The following is an 18,616-nucleotide window of genomic DNA, read 5'->3' as shown; positions in this document are numbered from 1 at the left end:
TACTTGCCGAAAGTTCAAGTATTAAGCAAGGACAATTTTAAGTACATTTTGCAACTTTGGCTTCCTAAGCTGTGTTCCTTTGAAAGGTTGACGAGCGGAGTTCATTATGAAATGAAGCGAGTAACTTGGCATTTGTATGTTGTGAGTCAATTTTGACATCAGCCTGGATTGGGAATTGACTGGAAGGAGTTGGTGTTGGATTGTGGCTACAGCCCAGTGTCTTGATCCAGAGGCATGCATGAGCAATACTTCCCTTTGGGCTTTGGCCATTAATTTGTGGAATGGTGCAAAAAAACTGGAGAGGCAAATCGCAGGGACTGCCTTGGATTTCCTGACATCCTGTTGAATCAAAAAGCAGTGGGAGGCCCTTTCCTGCCTGACAAAGCCCTCACCCCCCTAGCACCTATCTGCATTGCAGGACCAGCCCCACTTTAGCTCATACTTTACAAGAATAGTCATCTCGGGCCAGTCTGCCTTCTGCTCATTCCAGGTGTTTTCTAGGCCACTTCCCCTGATTATGTAACTTTGATCAAATCCAGATGCTGCAGAATGTTTGATAGAAGAGGTCAAATGGCATTTCAGAAGGAAAGCATTTCGGTATTCATGGCTTTGGTTTAATTTCCTGTGTGGACCTTGCCTGCCAAAGTTGTGTGCTTGTGGCCTTGAGGGGACACTAAAGGGACAATATGAAGAGATGGATACTCTCCTCCCCCCACCTCCCACCCCCGGCTTGGGTTTTTCATGGTAGATTATCAAGTATGTAAGTATCAGTGGCTACTTCTTATGGTCCGTTTCTCTGCTTTTTAATTGTTTTCTGCTTATGAAAACAGCCCACTTTCCTGTGAGAAACATGCCAAGATTTTAGAAAGCATTTAGAAAACAAATAGTCCTCAGCACCCTACCACTCTTGAGTTCGCTGCTGGCCCCTCATTGGTGCAGTTCCTTCTGGTCCCTTTCAGGTTGGACCAAATTGGAGTTGTGCCGTGTATCCCAGGTGTGACGTAAGCACTTAAACAGTGTATTGTTTTGAGATATTCCCAAGCCGTTACATATGTCTTTTCTAAAAATATTTTTATTGGCCGTAGGAATAGGCTCTGCTTTATGGATAGACCATAAACCTAGCCTAACGTTGTTGGATATTTTATACTTTCCCTCTGCAGTGTTGTTAGTTCAGACCACACTGCCAGAGCCACCGCTGTATACAAATCACCGTGTGGATCTTTGGGGATACATTTCAAGAGGTAAAGCAAAGGTCATGGAAAAATATGACTGCCAGTTCCTTTTGCCAGTTGCCCTCCTAAAACCGTAAGCATTTGCTTCTCCCATAGGACGCTCCTGGGTGTTGCAGATGGTCACGCCTACTAATGGAAAGTTTGGGGGCGCTGCCTGCGCCTAAAAACAAACATAGCCCTGCAGATCCTGTTGAGCAGTTCTACTCTGCATACAACATACGTGGGGTTGTTGTACAACATACATTGTGATTTGGAATCTCCTGGTAGGAAATGACTGACTGACACCTGCTGGCAATGCCTAAGAGTCCATTTCAGTGAAATCTCACCTGTATTGGCCGTTGTCCTTCAGGAAATCGTATTGCCCACTTGATGAAGAATTTGCATGCCTTTGCTTACCAGTGAGGTCAACATCCTTTCAAGTCTGATGGTCGTTTTAATTTTCTATGAGTTCCTGATGGAGCCCTGGCGGCACAGTAGATTACACAGGAGGCCACTAGCCCACCAGCTGATCGAAAGAAGCAAGAGGAGGTTTCTGCTTTTGTAAAGATTATGGGCTCAGAATCCCCACCGGGCAGCTCTCCCTGCCCTAACAGCACCACTCCGGGTCTGAATGAACTCTAGGGCAGCAAGTTTGGCTTGTGGTTGGCTGATTTAGTTGTGTGTGGGTTTTGTGTCTCCTTTCGCAGTGAAGGAACTTGTCTTCTCATAGAGAGTTCTTTTATGTCGCAGTTGTTTAGGCTAACTTGCACTGCACTGACCCACACCCTTCATAAAACACACCTCCCTAATCGATGGCCATGCCAGCTGACCTAGGGCTGCCCCTCTAACCTGTCTGCATGATGCTCGCAGCTGTCCTGGGAGCCAGTTGTGTTTGTTTCCAAGCCTCTTATTTCAGAAATGCTTGTTTTAATGTAATTTCTTGGTTAATAGAAAGCCAACTAAATTCCAAGGTGCAAAGAGTTGTTCTTTTTGAAAATCTGTTTTAGAAAGACTCAGTAAAGGCAGGCAGCTTTAAAAAAGAGCCGCTGAATTAAACACAAGTGAGACAGCTGGAAATGATTGGAAGGGATGTAAGGTTTCTGCACTGTTCCTGTCCATCGAAGGCCCTCGAGTCCCCTCTCCCAACCCCAAGGACACTGAAGCAGTAAGCGGAGGAAAATGGAAACACCAGGTGATTTTGAAAGTAATCATTTCCCCTTCCCTTTGTAAGGTTTGCATTATTAATGGTAGTTTCGGAGTCGATGTGCTGGTTTGGAAGAACTTTGGGGTCTATTACCGTTTTCACAGATTCTAGAGCGTTTGCACCTGCTTCAAGGAACAAACATAGGACAAGGAACTACTGTGCTCCCTGGAGAACAGTATTCACCCAGTCACAATGCAGGAGCAGAGCTGATTGGGGATTTTTAACTTCTAGGACGTCCCCGTGTACAGGAGTGGAAGACTTTATTACTGCTACAGAATAGCAATAAGTGTAGCTCATTTTTCCAAGCTAATGGGAGGCAGGTGTAGGAATAAGAAAGCTGGAAGGAAGAATGGGTTGTTAATGCCCTTTGTCTTGTGAAGTCAGCTGTTATGCGAGTGTGCCTGTATTTTGGGCGGACCAGGAAATAAAGGTGTTAAGTCTGTTACTGCATTGTGCTTCACTTTATTGCGCTCGGCAGATACAGCATTTTTAACACAGTGAAGGTTTGTGGCAACCCTGTGTCGATCAATTTTGTGGCACCATTTTCCCAATAGCGGATGCCCACTTGGTGTCTCTGTGTCACACGTTGGGAATTCTCACAACATGTCAAACTTCTACATAATGTTACTACACACTTAATGGACTACCTTGTAGTGTCAGCAGAATTTCAATATGCACTGGGAAACATTTGCTTTATTCTGGCGGTCCAGAACTGAGCCAACAATGATCTCTCCATGTGTGTCCACATTCACATTGACAGAGGTATCGAGTCAAGGATGGCAAGTGGGGGGGGGGTGAGGAGAGTGACCTAACTAGTGAGATGGTGATGATCATTAAAAAAAGATACAAGTGGCCCCCGAAGGATAGCAAATCTTGTTTGATTTTTAAACTACAAGCTCTTTTAATTTTATGAATATATTGATTCTGATACATTTTAAAATGTTTAAAGCAAAACCTTTCTCCTTCATGTTATAGCATCAAGACTGTATTGTGTCAGGAGCAGTCTAGTGGGATCCGGCCCGTAGTGGCCCTATGTACAACAACAGAACGAAACACCCCCAGTCCCGTGGTAACCTCACAGTCGTGGCAGCCACTGTGTCAGTGCATCATGTTGAGGACCCTCCACTCTACCAAACATGATGTCCTCCTCCAGGGATTGGACTGGCCCGATAACATGTCCAAAGTACAGCCAGACAAAGTCCCCACTTCTGAGAAGCATTCTGACTCTGCTTCTTCTAAGACCTAGCTGTTGGTTCTTTTGATAATAGTCCATGATACTTTCAGTACTCTTCCCAGCACCGTCATTCACACGCACCGGTCCTTGTTTAGTCTTCCTGATTCAGAGTTCAACTTTCACATGCATATGAGGCGATCGCCAATGCTATGGCCTGGGTCCGGCGCACCATAGCCCTCAGAGTGACATTCTTGCTCTGCTTATGCAAAGGTATATGAGGATGGGCGACTCTCATGCTCACCATGACATGTTCGGCCATCATCCAAATGTGTGGACATCAATAGTCCCGTATTAGTAGAGTTCAGAAATCCCAACCAGAGAATGGGACAGTTATAGATAAAGCTATTATGCTTTCAGACACATATATAAGCTATAATCTGTATGTCTGAACAGTCATAATAAATGCTTTTCTTGCTGGCTTATGTATGTACTGTGCTATTAGGTAACCATGTATGCTTCAACTCAGAGGCAGCAGCATCCAGTCTCCTGTAGGATTCTCGCTCTGTTTAATTTTCTTGTGAAAATTTTACCTTGAAGTGCATCATGGTTCTCTAACGCAGCAAAACCAATGCTAGTGATCGAAGCGGCAGGAGGCAAAGGAGAAATAACGATTTGGAAGTGAAACAAAATGTTATTTAAACAGCACAAAGGCAGAAAATCAGTTAATGTTATTTCTCACGTTTGAGGATCACAATGATCCTCAAAATTAAAAACAAAAATTCTCCAAACGGTTAAAGAATTAGCTCTATTGGGAAACACAAGCCTAATAAAAATCGGAGCGGGACCCACATCCAATGTAGAGAAACTCCGAATGCTGTGGACCGAGGACCGGCACAGACGTGCAGCTCTTCCTTACGTTGACAGTCACTGCTAGGCACAGAGCTTGTCCAAGCAACTTACAGAAAACGGAGTCCAGACTGGGACTTGGTGTTCACAGTGTTCAAACCACGCGGCTTCCTGTCCCACAGAAGGTAGCGTGGACATTAAGCGATGCAGGGCTGTTCCATTCCTGACTTATATGTGACTTTTAAAAGTTTGGACTACTTTGGAAAGGTGGTTACCATCTTGGAATGAAAATACGTATAATTTCTACAAGATTTGGTAATGGAAGAATTCCATTTTTAAAACTGCTTAGCTTCATAAATAGCGCGTACACATATTTTAAAGTGAGAAATTAGAACTATATAACGTGGAAACAGATTCATTGGCTCCTGAACATACAACTAATTTGTTTTTGTTTTCCGATTCTCTCTCCCTCTCCCCCCTTGGTCCCTTCTTTCTGTTTCAGAAGCCCTTCAGAGGCCAGTAGCATCTGACTTTGAGCCCCCAGGTCTGAGCGAAGCAGCTCGTTGGAACTCCAAGGAGAACCTTCTTGCCGGCCCCAGTGAAAATGACCCCAACCTTTTCGTGGCACTGTATGACTTTGTGGCCAGCGGGGATAACACTCTAAGCATAACTAAAGGTAAAAGGGAGGTGGGCAGCTGGTGGTGGCCGCAAGAGACAGGGATCAGGAGGGGTCACATGTGGCTTGGCTGGCCACCCCTGGGCTAGTTGAAAGGGAAGCTTTCAAGTTTGGAATGGCATCTTTCTAAGAGAGTCAGTTCTCAAGGAGAGGAATTTCTGCATGTAGTTCTTCGCACAAGCAGCTGTCCTTAGTTTTTACACTGTAAAGACACTTGGGCCAGATAAGGAAATGGCTTCCCCATCCTGGATGTCAGCACAATAGATTTATAAAAACTGAGGCTATATATTTATCTGTATAGTTAGTATAAACAGGAAGAATTCTTCTATAGACGTGCCCTTTTATACGCTTAAAAACACGTACAATTATCTGGATTTGTTCAATGGCATGGGTATTTTAGGAGTTTGGAGATTTTTAATAATCACCCGAGAATGAATGAGGGTGGACTAAACCTTTGAAAACCACCCTGTCTTCTCTCCAAGGTGAAAAGCTCCGGGTCTTGGGCTATAATCACAATGGCGAATGGTGCGAAGCCCAAACCAAAAATGGCCAAGGGTGGGTCCCAAGCAACTACATCACTCCTGTCAACAGTCTGGAGAAGCACTCCTGGTACCACGGGCCTGTGTCGCGCAACGCTGCGGAGTACCTGCTGAGCAGCGGGATCAATGGCAGCTTTCTGGTGCGGGAGAGTGAGAGCAGTCCTGGCCAGCGGTCCATCTCCCTGAGATACGAAGGAAGGGTGTACCACTACAGGATCAACACTGCCTCTGATGGCAAGGTAGGGAAACCTAGAGAAAGAGGTGGGAGGGGTTACTGGGTGAACCCAGCTTGCTTAATTGTTGCAACCAAACACAACCAAGATGCTTGAGCAAGAGCCGTGCCATTAGCCGGAGGAAATGCCCTCTACTAGTACTCCACAGGCAACTCTCCCCAGTCCCTGGGGCTGTGTGATTCTTTTATTGCCCTGTTGGCAGCTTCTTAAAATCAGTGGGAGACCTTTTGGGTTTGGGATATGCTTTTTACATTAAGATTTTTTTCTTTCTTTTTAAAAAAAAAATCATTTTATTGGGGGCTCATACAACTCTTATCACAATCCATACATCCATCCATCCATTGTGTCAAGCACATTTGTACATATGTTGCCATCATCATCTCAAAACATTTGCTTTCTACTTGAGCCCTTGCTATCAGCTCCTCATTTTAACCCTCCCTCCCTGCTCCCCCCATGATTTTTTCTTTTAAAAAAGAAATCTCTTGTTATGATAGTAATTTGTCCTTGAGAAAAATTCAGTTGATCAATTTTTAAATTATTTTATTGGGGGCTCATACAGCTCTTATCAATCCAGACACGCATCCATTGTGTCAAGCACATTTGTACATTTGTTGCCATCATCATTCTCAAAACTTTTTCTTTCTACTTGAGCCCTTGGTATCAGCTCCTCATTCTTCCCTCTCCCCTTCCCTCCCTCATGAACCCTTGATAATTTATAAACTATTATTATTTCTTCATGTCTCACACTGACGATTTCTCCCTTCTCCCAGTTTTTTGTTGTCCATCCCCCAGAGAGGGGGTTATGTATAGATCATTGTGATCAGTTCCCCCTTTCTAACCCACCTTCCTCTTCCCCTCCTGATATCGCTACTCTCATGATTGGTCCTGAGGGCTTTATCTGTCCTGGATTCCCTGTGTTTCCAGGTCTTATGTGTACCCATGTACATGCTCTGGTCTAACTGGATTTGTAAGGTAGAATTGGGATCATGATAGTGGGCGGGGTGGGGGGGGAGAAGCGTTACAGAACTAGAGGAAAGTTGTATGTCCCATCAGTGCTATACAGCACCTTGACTGGCTTGTCTCTTCTTTGTGAGTCTTCTGTAAGGGGCTGTCCAGTTGTCTACAGATGGGTTTTGGGTCTCCACTCTACACTCCCCCTCATTCACAATGATAAGGTTTTTTGTTCTGGGTCTTTGATGTCTGATACCTGATTCCATGGACACCTCATGATCATATAGGCAGATATGCTTCTTCCATGTGGACTTTGTTGCTTCTCAGCTAGATGGCCGCTTGTTTGTTTTCAAGCCTTTTTAAGACTCCAGACGCTGTATCTTTTGATAGCTGGGCACCATCAGCTTTCTTTGCCACATTTGCTTATACACCCATTTGTCTTCAGCGATTGTGTTGGGAAGGTGAGCATCATGAAATGCCAGGTTATTAGAACATAATGTTTTTGTGTTGAGGGAGTACTTGAGTAGAGGCCCAATGCCTGTCTGCTACCTTGATACTTAACATAAATATATGTACATAGATCTATTTCCCTTTCGTTTTATATATATATTTACATATGTACGTGCCTGTATTTAGACCTCTATCAATGCCCTTTGCCTCCTGGTTCTTCCCTCTATTTCTGTTTACTTCCCTCTTGTCCCACTATAATGTCTGGATTTCAGTAATTCCTCTCAGTTCCATTGCCCTTGTAGATCAATATTTTTAAAGCACTTCCTCACAGTAAAATATATTATATGATTTTCTCCTTGTAGAAAAAGTCACCTTTACATTATTGTATATTTACATTCATACACAATTTGAAACTAAAACTCAGGTCACATTCCACCCATAGATTCTTAGATGAAAGTTGGGAGTTTTGTAAAGGAGTTGACATTTATTTGTTGTAGTTTTGTGGTCGTACTGTAAGCAGTCTCTTAAGAGTCCAGGCAGGGAAGGATGGAGTGAACATTAAGCTCCTGTTGTGTACTGCCGTCATTTACAATTCAGTGTGGGTGACTCCATCCAGAGTGGGCAGTGTCAACCTCCTAGCGGGTGCTGGGATGATCCAGCAGATAGTACGTACACTCTACCCCCTTTCAAGGGCTATTGTACAAAAGGGGGCATGGTGTAATTTTTCCCCGTGAAAGGTGGTAGGGGGGTAATAAATCTGGGGACCTCTGAGCTGCCTTAATGAATTGGAGCCTCAGAAGAGTGATGTTTCTTGCCCAAAGTCACATAGGAACTGATGGAACTAAAGCTGGATGTCACTCTGTTCTGTGTCAGCACGCTGTAGTTAAGGGTGTAGGTGGGGCTGTGGAGGACATGTATACAAATGCCTTTTGTAATATGTCACACAGGCAGATGGGTCTTTTTGTTAATTGTTTTAAATCAGAACAAAAAGAATTCCAGTGAAAAGTGATTTTTTTTTTCCCGATACAGTTTCCCAACCCAGAGGTAACCAGTGTTACCCAATTGTTCCAGAGTTACCCAATGTACCTATGTTTGCTTACATTAAAAATAATAATAGAGTGAAAATGATCTGTTCTGTACACACTGTTCTGCATCTAGTTTTTCCCCATCGAATAATATGTTTTGGAGGTAGTTCTGTGGCAGCACATCTAGAGCTGCCTCATTCTTACTAATCACTGCACAGTGTGGCTGACCGCATAGTATGGCTGGACCATCATTTATCGACCAGTCCCCTACTAGATGGCTGTTAGGCGATAACCAATCTTTTGCTATTATAAATCATGCTGTTAGGAGGTAGCTTTGAAATCTTTTTTTAATCTCAGCCCACTGTAAGAAAAAATGTTTTTTCTTGCCACCTAATAATGAATCACACTAGTAGCAGAAGTTTCATGCAGCTGTCCTTCCCTTATCGGATGCAGTGCACACTGATACTTTTGTGTTCCATTCTGTTCCTCTTCCATTAAAAAATTCTGGTCAGAACTCACTCACGTCACGTGATGGAGCCACTCATAATTTGAGACAGGCACCCAAGCTCCTTTGTGCAGTGCAAGTTTCCACAGGGTAAATGGCTCCATTGTCATCGCTGGGTTGAGCGTGATGCACAGTTAAAATTTGTAAAAACCACAAATTTACATCCCCATCAAAAACGTGAGAGTAACTGTTGGCCCTCGGCCCTCGTCAACAGACTTTAAAAAAAAACATCTTTATCCATCGATTGGTAAGGAAAGAAATCTCATTGGATTTAATGTGCATGTGTTATATTTTCAGTTATCCCTCTGCCATTTTTTAATGTATCATAGATTTGAAACACAACAAATCCTCTGATGAACCTCAGTCTGTTTTCTTCCGTTGTCTTGGGTCGTTTTTATCCATTGATCTGTAGTCATATGACAATACCAAACTTTTCATTGCTGTAGCTATCTAATATATTTCAATATGTGGCAGGGCTAATTCCTTCTTCTTAAACTTTTTTGCATTTCCCTGGCTGTTTTTACCTTGTGCACAAACATACAGTTCCTTTTTAAGATAGGCTTGCTGGTGTTTCCTTCACTTCTCACCATCTCCTGGGTAAACCCTTGTTCCAGTATGTGAGGCTTTCTATCATCGCGTATGACCTTAGCACCTGCATTGCGGTTCTTCAACAGACAGCAGTGTGTTGTTGACATGTGACTAGAGATCATTCTTAGCATTGATCTTATCCCAAATGTTGAGCTAGGTTGTTCTGTCTTGTAGAAGGCACTCTAGGGTGATGGGGCCTTTTGAAAGTCTTCGGACAACAAGAAAGTCACCTCCAACGGATACCCCTCTGGGGGGGGGGGGTAATTTTCTGTAACAGCTTGCTTCCTATCTGCAATTTTTTTTAACATTTTATTGGGGCTCATACAACTCTTATCACAATCCATACATACATCAATTGTGTAAAGCACATTTGTACATTCATTGCCCTCATCATTCTCAAAACATTCGCTCTCCACTTAAGCCTGTGGCATCAGCTCCTCATTTTTTCCCCTCCCTCCCCGCTCCCCCTTCTCTCATGCGCCCTCGATAATTTATAAATTATTATTATTATAAATTATTTGACATTTCTTACACTGTCTGGCATCTCCCTTTACCCACTTTTCTGTTTTCTTTCCTGTAATCGGTTCCCCCTTTCTACACAACCTTCCCTCCAGCTTCCTGGTATTCTCACTCTCACCACTGGTCCTAAAGGGGTCACCTGCCCTGGATTACCTGCGTTTCCAGTTCCTATCTTTACCAGTATATATCCTCTGGTCTAGCCAGATTTGTAAGGTAGAATTGGGATCATGATAGTGGGGTGGGGGAGGGGAAGTATTTAGGAACTAGAGGAAAGTTGTATGTTTCATCGTTGCTACCCTGCACTCTGACTGGCTTGTCTCCTCCCAGCGACCCGTAAGGGGGTGTCCAATTGCCTACAGCTGGCTTTGAGTCCCCACTCCTCTCCCCCTCATTCACAATGATAAGATTTTTTGTTCTTTGATGCCTGAGACCTCATCCCTTGGACACCTCATGGTCAGACAGGTTGGTGTGCTTCTTCCACATGGGCTTTGTTGCTTCTCAACTAGATGACCACTTGTTTACCTTCAAGTCTTTAAGATCCCAGACGCTATATCTTTTGATAGCCGTGCTCCATCAGCTTTCTCCACCACATTTGCTTAATCACCCGCTTTGTCTTCAGCGGTTGTGTCGGGAAGTTGAGCATCATGGAATGCCAGTTTAATAGAACAAAGTATTCTTACATTGAGGGAGTACTTGAGTGGAGGCCCAATGTCCATCTGCTACGTTAATACTAAACTTGTAAATATATGCACATAGATCTATTTCCCCATCCTCATATATAAATATATTTACATATGTACCTGCTTGTATTTAGGCCTCTACAAATGTCCTTTGTCTCCTAGCTCTTTCCTCTCTTTCCTTTTACTTTCCTGTTGTCCCACTATCATGCTTAGCCTTCATTTGGGTTTCAGTAATTCATCTCAGTTACATTACCTTTGGTCATGCCCTTTCAGGCCTCTTATACCCTCTTCACCACCGATTTGGATCACTTGTTGTTCCCTTGTCCCTGGGTTTGTTACCACCACTTCCTTTCCTTCCACCTCCCCTTCTCCCATGTCCCCCCGGAACTGTCGGTCCTGTTGTTTTCTCCTCCAGATAGTTCATCCAGCCTATCATATTTAGACAGACCTGTGGAGATAATAACATGCACAAAACAAGACAGAGCAAAATCAAGCAACAAAAGAAAACAAAACAACAAGAACAAAAAGCCAATGACCAAAAAACCCCAAAACACAACAAAAAAAAAAAGCCTGTTCAAGGACGGTTTGTTGGCTGGCCTTTAGGAGTGTTTTCCGGTCCAAGCTCTGGCCCCAACGTCTGTTTTTGGTATCCCTGGGGGACTTCGTGGCTCTGCACCCCTTGCTGTTCTGTTGCACACCCTTAGTGTCTTGCCTAAGTGTGGTGGGATCAGATCGGGTGCAATTCCCACACCGTGTCTCCAGTGTTGTCCCCTGTAGGGCTATGGGTCAGTGAGGGATGTTGTGTCTCACTGTGGGGCCGGCCGTATGGTCTTTTCTGTGGATTGGCTGCTCTGAGAGGGAATATCATCCTCAAGGCTTGGTGGGTCAGGATGTGCTCCACTCTCTCTTCCTCCCCTGTCGTTTGCTCCCGTGTGCTCTGATCAGATATGTCCTTCTCTGTGTGCTGCAGCTTCAGTGCTGTCCTCTGAAATAAATAAATTCTGCAGGGAGGGGCAGGTGTCCATGTAGCTGGGATTGGGCAGCCCCTCAGACCTCTCCACTTGTTCTCTGCTTCATGTCAGCATGTTGTATTCACCCCTTGGAGTACTGGGTTGACGTCTGTTCTCTTTTTCCCTGTGAAGCTATAAACAGTGCCCTCCCCTTTGTGGGTTAGGGCCCTTACCCTCCTCCTTTTTAGTTGGCTACCATATGTGTCCCTGGACTTGGTCTGGCCCCTGCCGTACTACCTGGTCCTTGCCCCGGGAATGTGTGTATACAGTAGCTTTTTCCCTATGCTCCTTTTGCTTTTTTTTTTTTTTTAGCTTACCTCAGTGGACTCATGTTGTACTTGTCCTTTTGTGCTTGGCTTACTTCGCTTAGCATGATTTTCTCCAGTTCTTCCCACGCAGAGATATGCTTCATGTGTTCATCACTGTTTTTTAGCGATGCATAGTACTCCATGCATGTATGTACCACAGTTTTTAAATCTATTTGTCAGTTGATGGAAATTGGGTTTTTTCCAACTCCTTGCAATTGTGAACTGTGCCCCGATGAACATTGGAGCACAGATGTCTGGCCGTGGTTTGTTTCTTGCCTCTTCTGGGTATATGCTTAGTTGGGGGATTGCTGGGTCATATGGTAGCTCAATTTCCATCCGTTTTGGATATCGCCAGATTGATTTCCCATAGTGACTGTACCTACCTACAGGTCCACCAGCAGTGGATGAGACTTCCTGTTTGTCTGCGCGCCGTCCCTATCCCCCACCCCCCCAGTCTGTGCCAGCTGCACTGCACCAGGGTAATTAGTTGACGTTTGAATTGAGCAGGTTAATGATTTTTTCCCCCTAGGGTTGGAATAGATGCCAACAGGCATGATCTATTGTGTCACGTCATTAGTTAAGGGTTGGTCTAAAATATTGTTAAGAGATGAGGAGGCTGTACGTGGAATGCATGATTCACAGTTGGAGATTCATCCAGAGAAGGGCCCAAGCCCTTTGTTTAAAAGCCGGAAGTGTTTCAGGTGCTTTCTTTTCTATATGAGCGGAGCAGAGCAGAGGGAGCACAGCGTCTACCGTAATCAGACAACTCATCCTAGACATCTTGCTTTCCTCCCTCCTGAGCAAAGGCTCTCCTTTCAGCCATGCACGCACCTGGCGATTTCCCAATAGCCACAGGCTTCTTGGGGATGTCCCTCTCCAGGGCAACCACAGTGGAGGGGCTGAGGGACACTGGGTTCGAATGGGGAGAGGCATGACAACTCCGTGGGGACGGTGTGGGCCGGCATTAAAGTGCTTCTCACATAGCAGGGCTATGATGCGGCCATTTCTGGATTCCTAGGGGGACGCTTCAGGTTGGTAGGAGAGGCAGGCTGGGGTTGAATAAGTTTAATTCTTTTTTTTCTTTTTTCCAAATTAGCTAATCTTTTCAAAACACAACTGAATTTAGAAGATTCTTCTCCACCCTCTTGGCTTTTGTGTACCACACTCCTCCGGTGCCTGACTGCTCAGTCATCCCAGGGTCACCAGCTCAGGTCCCAGAGCAGAGGACTCTGGGGATTTCGCCCTGGACTTTTGAACTGACCAAAGTGAGCCCTTCCCATTTCCTGGGGAACTTGACCGTCGTAAGAATCTTCAAAGGCCCTGGGACTGGATTGTAGTTCCGGTGCTCTTGGACATTTCCTAGTCCTCTGGAAACGGGCTTTCCCCCTCTCCCCTGGCGTCTACAGCTCCTCGGTTGTTCTGGCTGTATGTGCCTAGGCCTCGTGTACTGCTCTGAGGGGCCACGTCATGTTCCACAACTCCCTGTGGCCCCGTGGTCTCTCCCGGTCTTGAAGAGAGAGGCCCAGTTGACATTTTATTTTCATGGTCTGCTGAAATGACGAGGTCAGGTGGACAAAAGGGGACTCTGCCCGTAAGCTCTAGCAGAGGCGGCAAGGTGGGCCAGCCTCTTGAATTTTCATGATCCACTCACTGAAAGTGGCCCAGCTAATCTTCCCTGGTCAAGGAGAGAAGGATGTGAGTTAGGTGCGCTAGGCCTTCGCCTGCCTGCTGGTGTGTGAGAAGCCCTCAGGACCATCACTTTCAGACCCAACAGCGGCCCTGCCCAGAGGGAGTCCGACCGAGGGCGCGTGGGGGGTGGGGGCAAGTTGCACAGATTGGGCTCCTTTCCACAGGGCTCTGGCTGCTGGAGGACAGGGCTTCTGGTAAGTTTCTCTGACAGGTCCTGTCGTTCAGGCTCCTGCCTGATTGGAAAGAGGCAGTACCGTGGCCTCCACTGAGCACCCGAAGTATTTATGTAGCGGGCGCATAGCTCAATGACATGCCATTCATGACGCTAATGACACTTTCTTCTCCGAGCATGCCATGCTTTCCTGACAGAGATCGGCCAGGTCACTGGCATAAAGTGCTCAGAAACCTAGACCTAATCAAAAGGAGGCCACCAAACTTGATTGCTGTGAGTTGAACATGCAGTGTGTTTAAGGAAGAATCATTTCAATATTTAATAAGTTGCGATATGTAAATTTTAGGTTGAAAGACGAATGAAGTCACCAGGTCTGTAGATTTAATTATTGAAAAAGATAAAAGTTTGCCATTCCATGAAACATCCCGTCATTCTGAGCTCTCTAACAGTGTAGCCTGCGAGGGAATCACATCAGACCAGGAACAAATCCTGCATTAACAAGGGCTTGGAGGACTCATTAGAACGCCACCCCATAACGGAAGGGACTTGATCTTCTGACCGGCAGCTCCTAATGCGCTTGGCGCCCTCAGGCGGGCCAGGGGTGGGGAGCAGAGATAAAGACTATTGCTCCCAGATGAACCTGCCCCAGGACCCCAGCCTGAAAAATGGCCTCCCTTCCTTGTCTTGATCTCTCAGGTGGGAGGAGCAGTGCTATAGTTCTGGGAACGCTGGCTTCAGCAGCCCTTTCCCCACGCCTTGGTCTGGGACACCACTGTCCCCTGAGCTGACCCGAGAAAAGGGACAGGAGCCCTGCAGGCTGAGTGAAACCATTGGCCAGCCAGCAGCAGGGGGGACTACAAACTGCCCCTGTGCCCCACTTGGTTTCTCTCTGAACTTCACTGGCTTGGCCGCTGGCACTGAGGAGAGAGCCGTGTCTGTCCCTGAGCAGCATGAAGCGAATGGCAGGTCCCAGCAATGTCTGACTTTCCCAGCCCATCCGCGTCTATCTGTGGAGAAGTTCCTGGATGGGATCACCACTGGGGCTCTGGCTGCCTCAGCCGGAAAGATCTTGCCACTCGAAGACCTCCTCTTGCAGAGGAGCAAGTTCATGTCTCCAAGGTCACCATCTTCGGACAAGGGCCGAGTTCCCGAGATTAAAGGGATCTTTCTGGACCAGTCTTAGGTTTCTCAGAGATTTATTTTACTGGAATTGTTAGTGGGTTGAAACAACAAAGTTGGCCTTTAGCTGTCTGATGTTTTAAAAAGTTCATTTAATTTATGTTAACTCCCCAAGCTAAACCATAGGAAGAAAGACATCTGCTAATGAATCCCATTGACCCTCTTGAGGACTGTAGGTGGCATCACCCTGTGTATTTTGCCATCATTTCCTGCAACTGTATTTTTGTGTAGTGTTATAAACGGACGTCACCACCAGCCAGAGGCCTTGGTCTTACTCTAGCACATCCATTTCTGCCTTGTGTGTCTCAGGCCCTTTCTGCTCTGTGCCTTTCTCCGATAATAGAACATTACAGCCCAGCAAAAGCTGGTCCTGCCCCGAACCTGCATTCATCGCCCATGTCTCTCAGCTTGCTCCTGTCGTGAACATTTTACTGCGGCGATGTCGTGTGTCCAGGGGCGGTGGCTGCTCGTAGTCAGTCCATTCTGTCTGTGCCTGCAGGCAGGTACTCTGTGAGTCTTACTCTGGAGCTGTTTTCTGGAAAGGAGCCATTCCCTCACCACTGCACCTAACTAGGAGAGAGGGAGAGAGGTGGAGGAGGGGGAGGGGAGGAAAGGCAGCTGCTTTGTGCCAGCCTGCCCCTTTCCTTCCCTTCCGTGCTCTCTCAGCCGTGTCCACAGGAGAGCCGCGTGTGTCCGTGGGAGAGCGATGCAAGCGCACTTCCATCTTCCAGCCCTTCGATTTGCTGGGCTGTGCGAGCTCCTAGTTGTGGCCCCCGGGCCCCGCTGTGTGGCAGGGGTGCTTCCTTGAGGGCATTCTACAGGGCAGACCCCAGGAGTTGCCTGGTGTCGACCCGGAGCCAGGTGGATGCAAGTGTGGACATCCCTGTGTCACTTCACAGTGATTTTCTTCGTCTGATGATCGTTACACTCGAGGTAGATCCATGTATAAGGTGTAAATGAAATCATTTTCTTTTCCAGCCAGCAAAGAGATGCTCAGTTCCATCCATTCATTAAAGACCTTCAGTTGGTGCAGTAGTTCAGCTACTAATGGAAAGATTCACACCCACTCAGTGGGCTCCACCAGAGAAAGGCCTGAGCCAGGACCAAACCTGTTGCCATGGAGATTCTTATGCCTCATAGCATCCCGTCCCCGTGTCCCCCTCCCCCCCCACCCCGTAAAGGGTATGAGACTGTGGATCTGACAGGAGCACACAGCCTTGTCTCTCCCATGGAGCGACTGGTTGAACAGTCAATCTTGCCTAACTCACCAGGGTTCCTCTCCATCCAGATGACAGCTCAGAAAACCCCATGAAGCAGATCTGCACGGTCATTTGGTATTTCTGAGTTGGACTCAACAGCTGTCCATTGAGTACCTATTCTGTGTTCATGTTCTCGTCTCCGCCTTGACCAGGCAGGGTTTTAAGTGTAGAGGCCAGTGCAGTGAGGCACTGGGATGCCGCAGGCAGGCTGCACCCGCAGACACCTACACTCTATGGTAGCTTGTGGGCTCTAGTACAAAAGGTTATCCTTGCCAGTCGGGGTTGAGTTTTGCTTTCCAGAAAAAGGGGCAACAGGCCAAATAAATTTGGGGACCTGTGGGCTAGAGGGTGGAGACAGGCAATAAGCAAATTGCAAGTCTGTTAGTGGCAGGTCCCCAAAAGAGAAATAAGTGACCGGATGACTTTTAAGTGGGTGATCAGAGAGACTCTCACAGACACTACACTGAGCTCACCAGGGGAAGAGCTGGGTGTAGGACGAGTCAAGGGGTAGAGGTGCTCAGGCAGGAAGAGCAGCAGGTGCAAAGGCCCTGAGCCATTTTCTGGTCTCCCTGCTTTAGAAATAAACTCACAGCCCCTGTGGAGAAAGACCGTGCCTCTGCCGCCCCTGATCTCCCTCCAGCTCGGAGACTCACGATGCTTTCAGGGAGGCCTGCATGAGTTCACCCCGAGCAGCGGGCTGAAAGCTTTCCTCTCTCTCCTCAGCTCTACGTCTCCTCAGAGAGCCGCTTCAACACTTTGGCTGAGTTGGTCCATCACCATTCCACTGTGGCCGACGGGCTCATCACCACTCTCCATTATCCAGCCCCCAAGCGCAACAAGCCCACCATCTATGGCGTGTCCCCCAACTATGACAAGTGGGAGATGGAGCGCACGGACATCACCATGAAGCACAAGCTGGGAGGAGGCCAGTACGGGGAGGTATACGAAGGCGTGTGGAAGAAGTACAGCCTGACCGTGGCCGTGAAGACCTTGAAGGTAGGCCTGGGCACCGCCCACTTGGGAGCCCCCATCAGAGCCAGAGCCGCCAGTGGAGCTCCAGCCAGAGCCCGTTTTCTACTGGGTGCCGTGGCGGGCCGTCCCGGCCTCCCTGGTGCTTTGTCTAGTTCACACATGTTAGTGGGTGTTCACGGTCCTGAGAGTTGGGGAGGTCTGTGGAGTTTAGATGCCAAAGACCAGTCCACTTGAAGGAATTTTGCATTCCTGTTGCCGCTCCATTGACGTGTGTCTGCATGAGACCCAGGAACTGCTTCCTAACAAGAAGCGCTTTCTGCATTTGGGGGGAAACAACAACAAACTAAAATGCATTTGACTCCCGTGGCTTCTTGCTGGCCAGTGCGTTGGGGCTCCGCGCAGGTTGTGGCTCTGCGTCATCATCGCGCGCCAGGTTCTAGAAGCAGAGTCGTGGAAGCGCCCGCGCTCCAGATGCTTGCAGGAAGCCGCGCTCCACTCGGCAGATGGGGCTGTCCCTTCTTGCCAGCTGTGGTTAGGCTTGATGGTTTCAGGGTTGTTTGTTTTGCTTTCCCTTTTGAAGTTTTGGGAAACTGTTCGGGCAGGACGTTTTCCTTTCCAACCTTCTGCCTGCTTCAAACCGGGCCCAGGCTTTTGCCTTTGGCGAGAGGGTCCCCCCAGCGTTGACCTGCATGACCGCCTCCTCTGAGGAGCGTCTTCTCGCCCCGTGCTTGAGAATCAAGAAGAGGACCCTCTCTGTGTAGCTATGAGAACATTCTACTGCTGGGAAACTAGACCTACATTTGGGCAGGCTTCTTAGTCGGAGCAAACTCGGAAACGCTGGTCTCCCCGCAGAGCCCTTTGCTCACGGCGGCCTCCGCGCAGACAAGGCAGGTGGAGTGGAGCAAGAGTCAGTAGCAGAACACTGGCACCAGCCCAACCACTCCCTGGCCTATCGACCAGTTCTCAGCAGCCTCCCTCCCACGGAAGCTGCTACTACCCGCCTGGGTTCCATCGTGAGGGCGGCTGCCCGGGACGCACAGACCACACGCATAGTTCTGGCTTCATTTGGGAAGCAAAGGTTACCGCTTGGAACCAGAATCCACTCAGGAGTAATCAGAATACTCTTCTCTGGGCTGGAAGGCCTCTTCTCTGGGACCCAGTCGGGTTTTGCTTCCTCTGGGCCTTGCTTGGGCACGTGTGGCAACTCTTGGCTCCGAGACTTGGCAAGCTCCCTCGCAGCCATCTCACGATGCTGTCGCTCCTTGCTGCTGCCACGTCACCCCTCACTGTCTTCTTTATGACAGCCCCTGCCAGGGAAACTGGGGGTTGAACAAGCTCCTTATCGGTTTCCAGGTGTGCCCTCCCCAGGCAGACCATGAGTTAATCAGTCCTTTGCAGAATTCCCAGCACCTTATTGCTACCACCT

The 18,616-nt window shown here is 47.4% G+C and overlaps 1 protein-coding gene across 3 annotated transcripts in view; it reads left to right on the top strand.

Annotated features, from left to right (window-relative positions):
* ABL1 (ABL proto-oncogene 1, non-receptor tyrosine kinase) overlaps positions 1-18,616 on the top strand; it is a 153,387-nt gene that overhangs the window by 109,878 nt on the left and 24,893 nt on the right. For all 3 annotated transcript variants that reach the window (XM_075560623.1, XM_075560622.1, XM_075560624.1), the window contains exons 2-4: positions 4,938-5,111; positions 5,594-5,889; positions 16,942-17,214. In XM_075560623.1, coding sequence (XP_075416738.1) covers positions 4,938-5,111; positions 5,594-5,889; positions 16,942-17,214 — 743 coding nt within the window. The remainder of the gene's footprint in view (positions 1-4,937; positions 5,112-5,593; positions 5,890-16,941; positions 17,215-18,616) is intronic.

This window comes from Tenrec ecaudatus, chromosome 10 (genome assembly GCF_050624435.1).
Source record: "Tenrec ecaudatus isolate mTenEca1 chromosome 10, mTenEca1.hap1, whole genome shotgun sequence".
NCBI lineage: Eukaryota > Metazoa > Chordata > Mammalia > Afrosoricida > Tenrecidae > Tenrec > Tenrec ecaudatus.
Note: the sequence above shows the minus strand (reverse complement) of the source record. Positions and strands in the feature narration are given on the sequence as shown.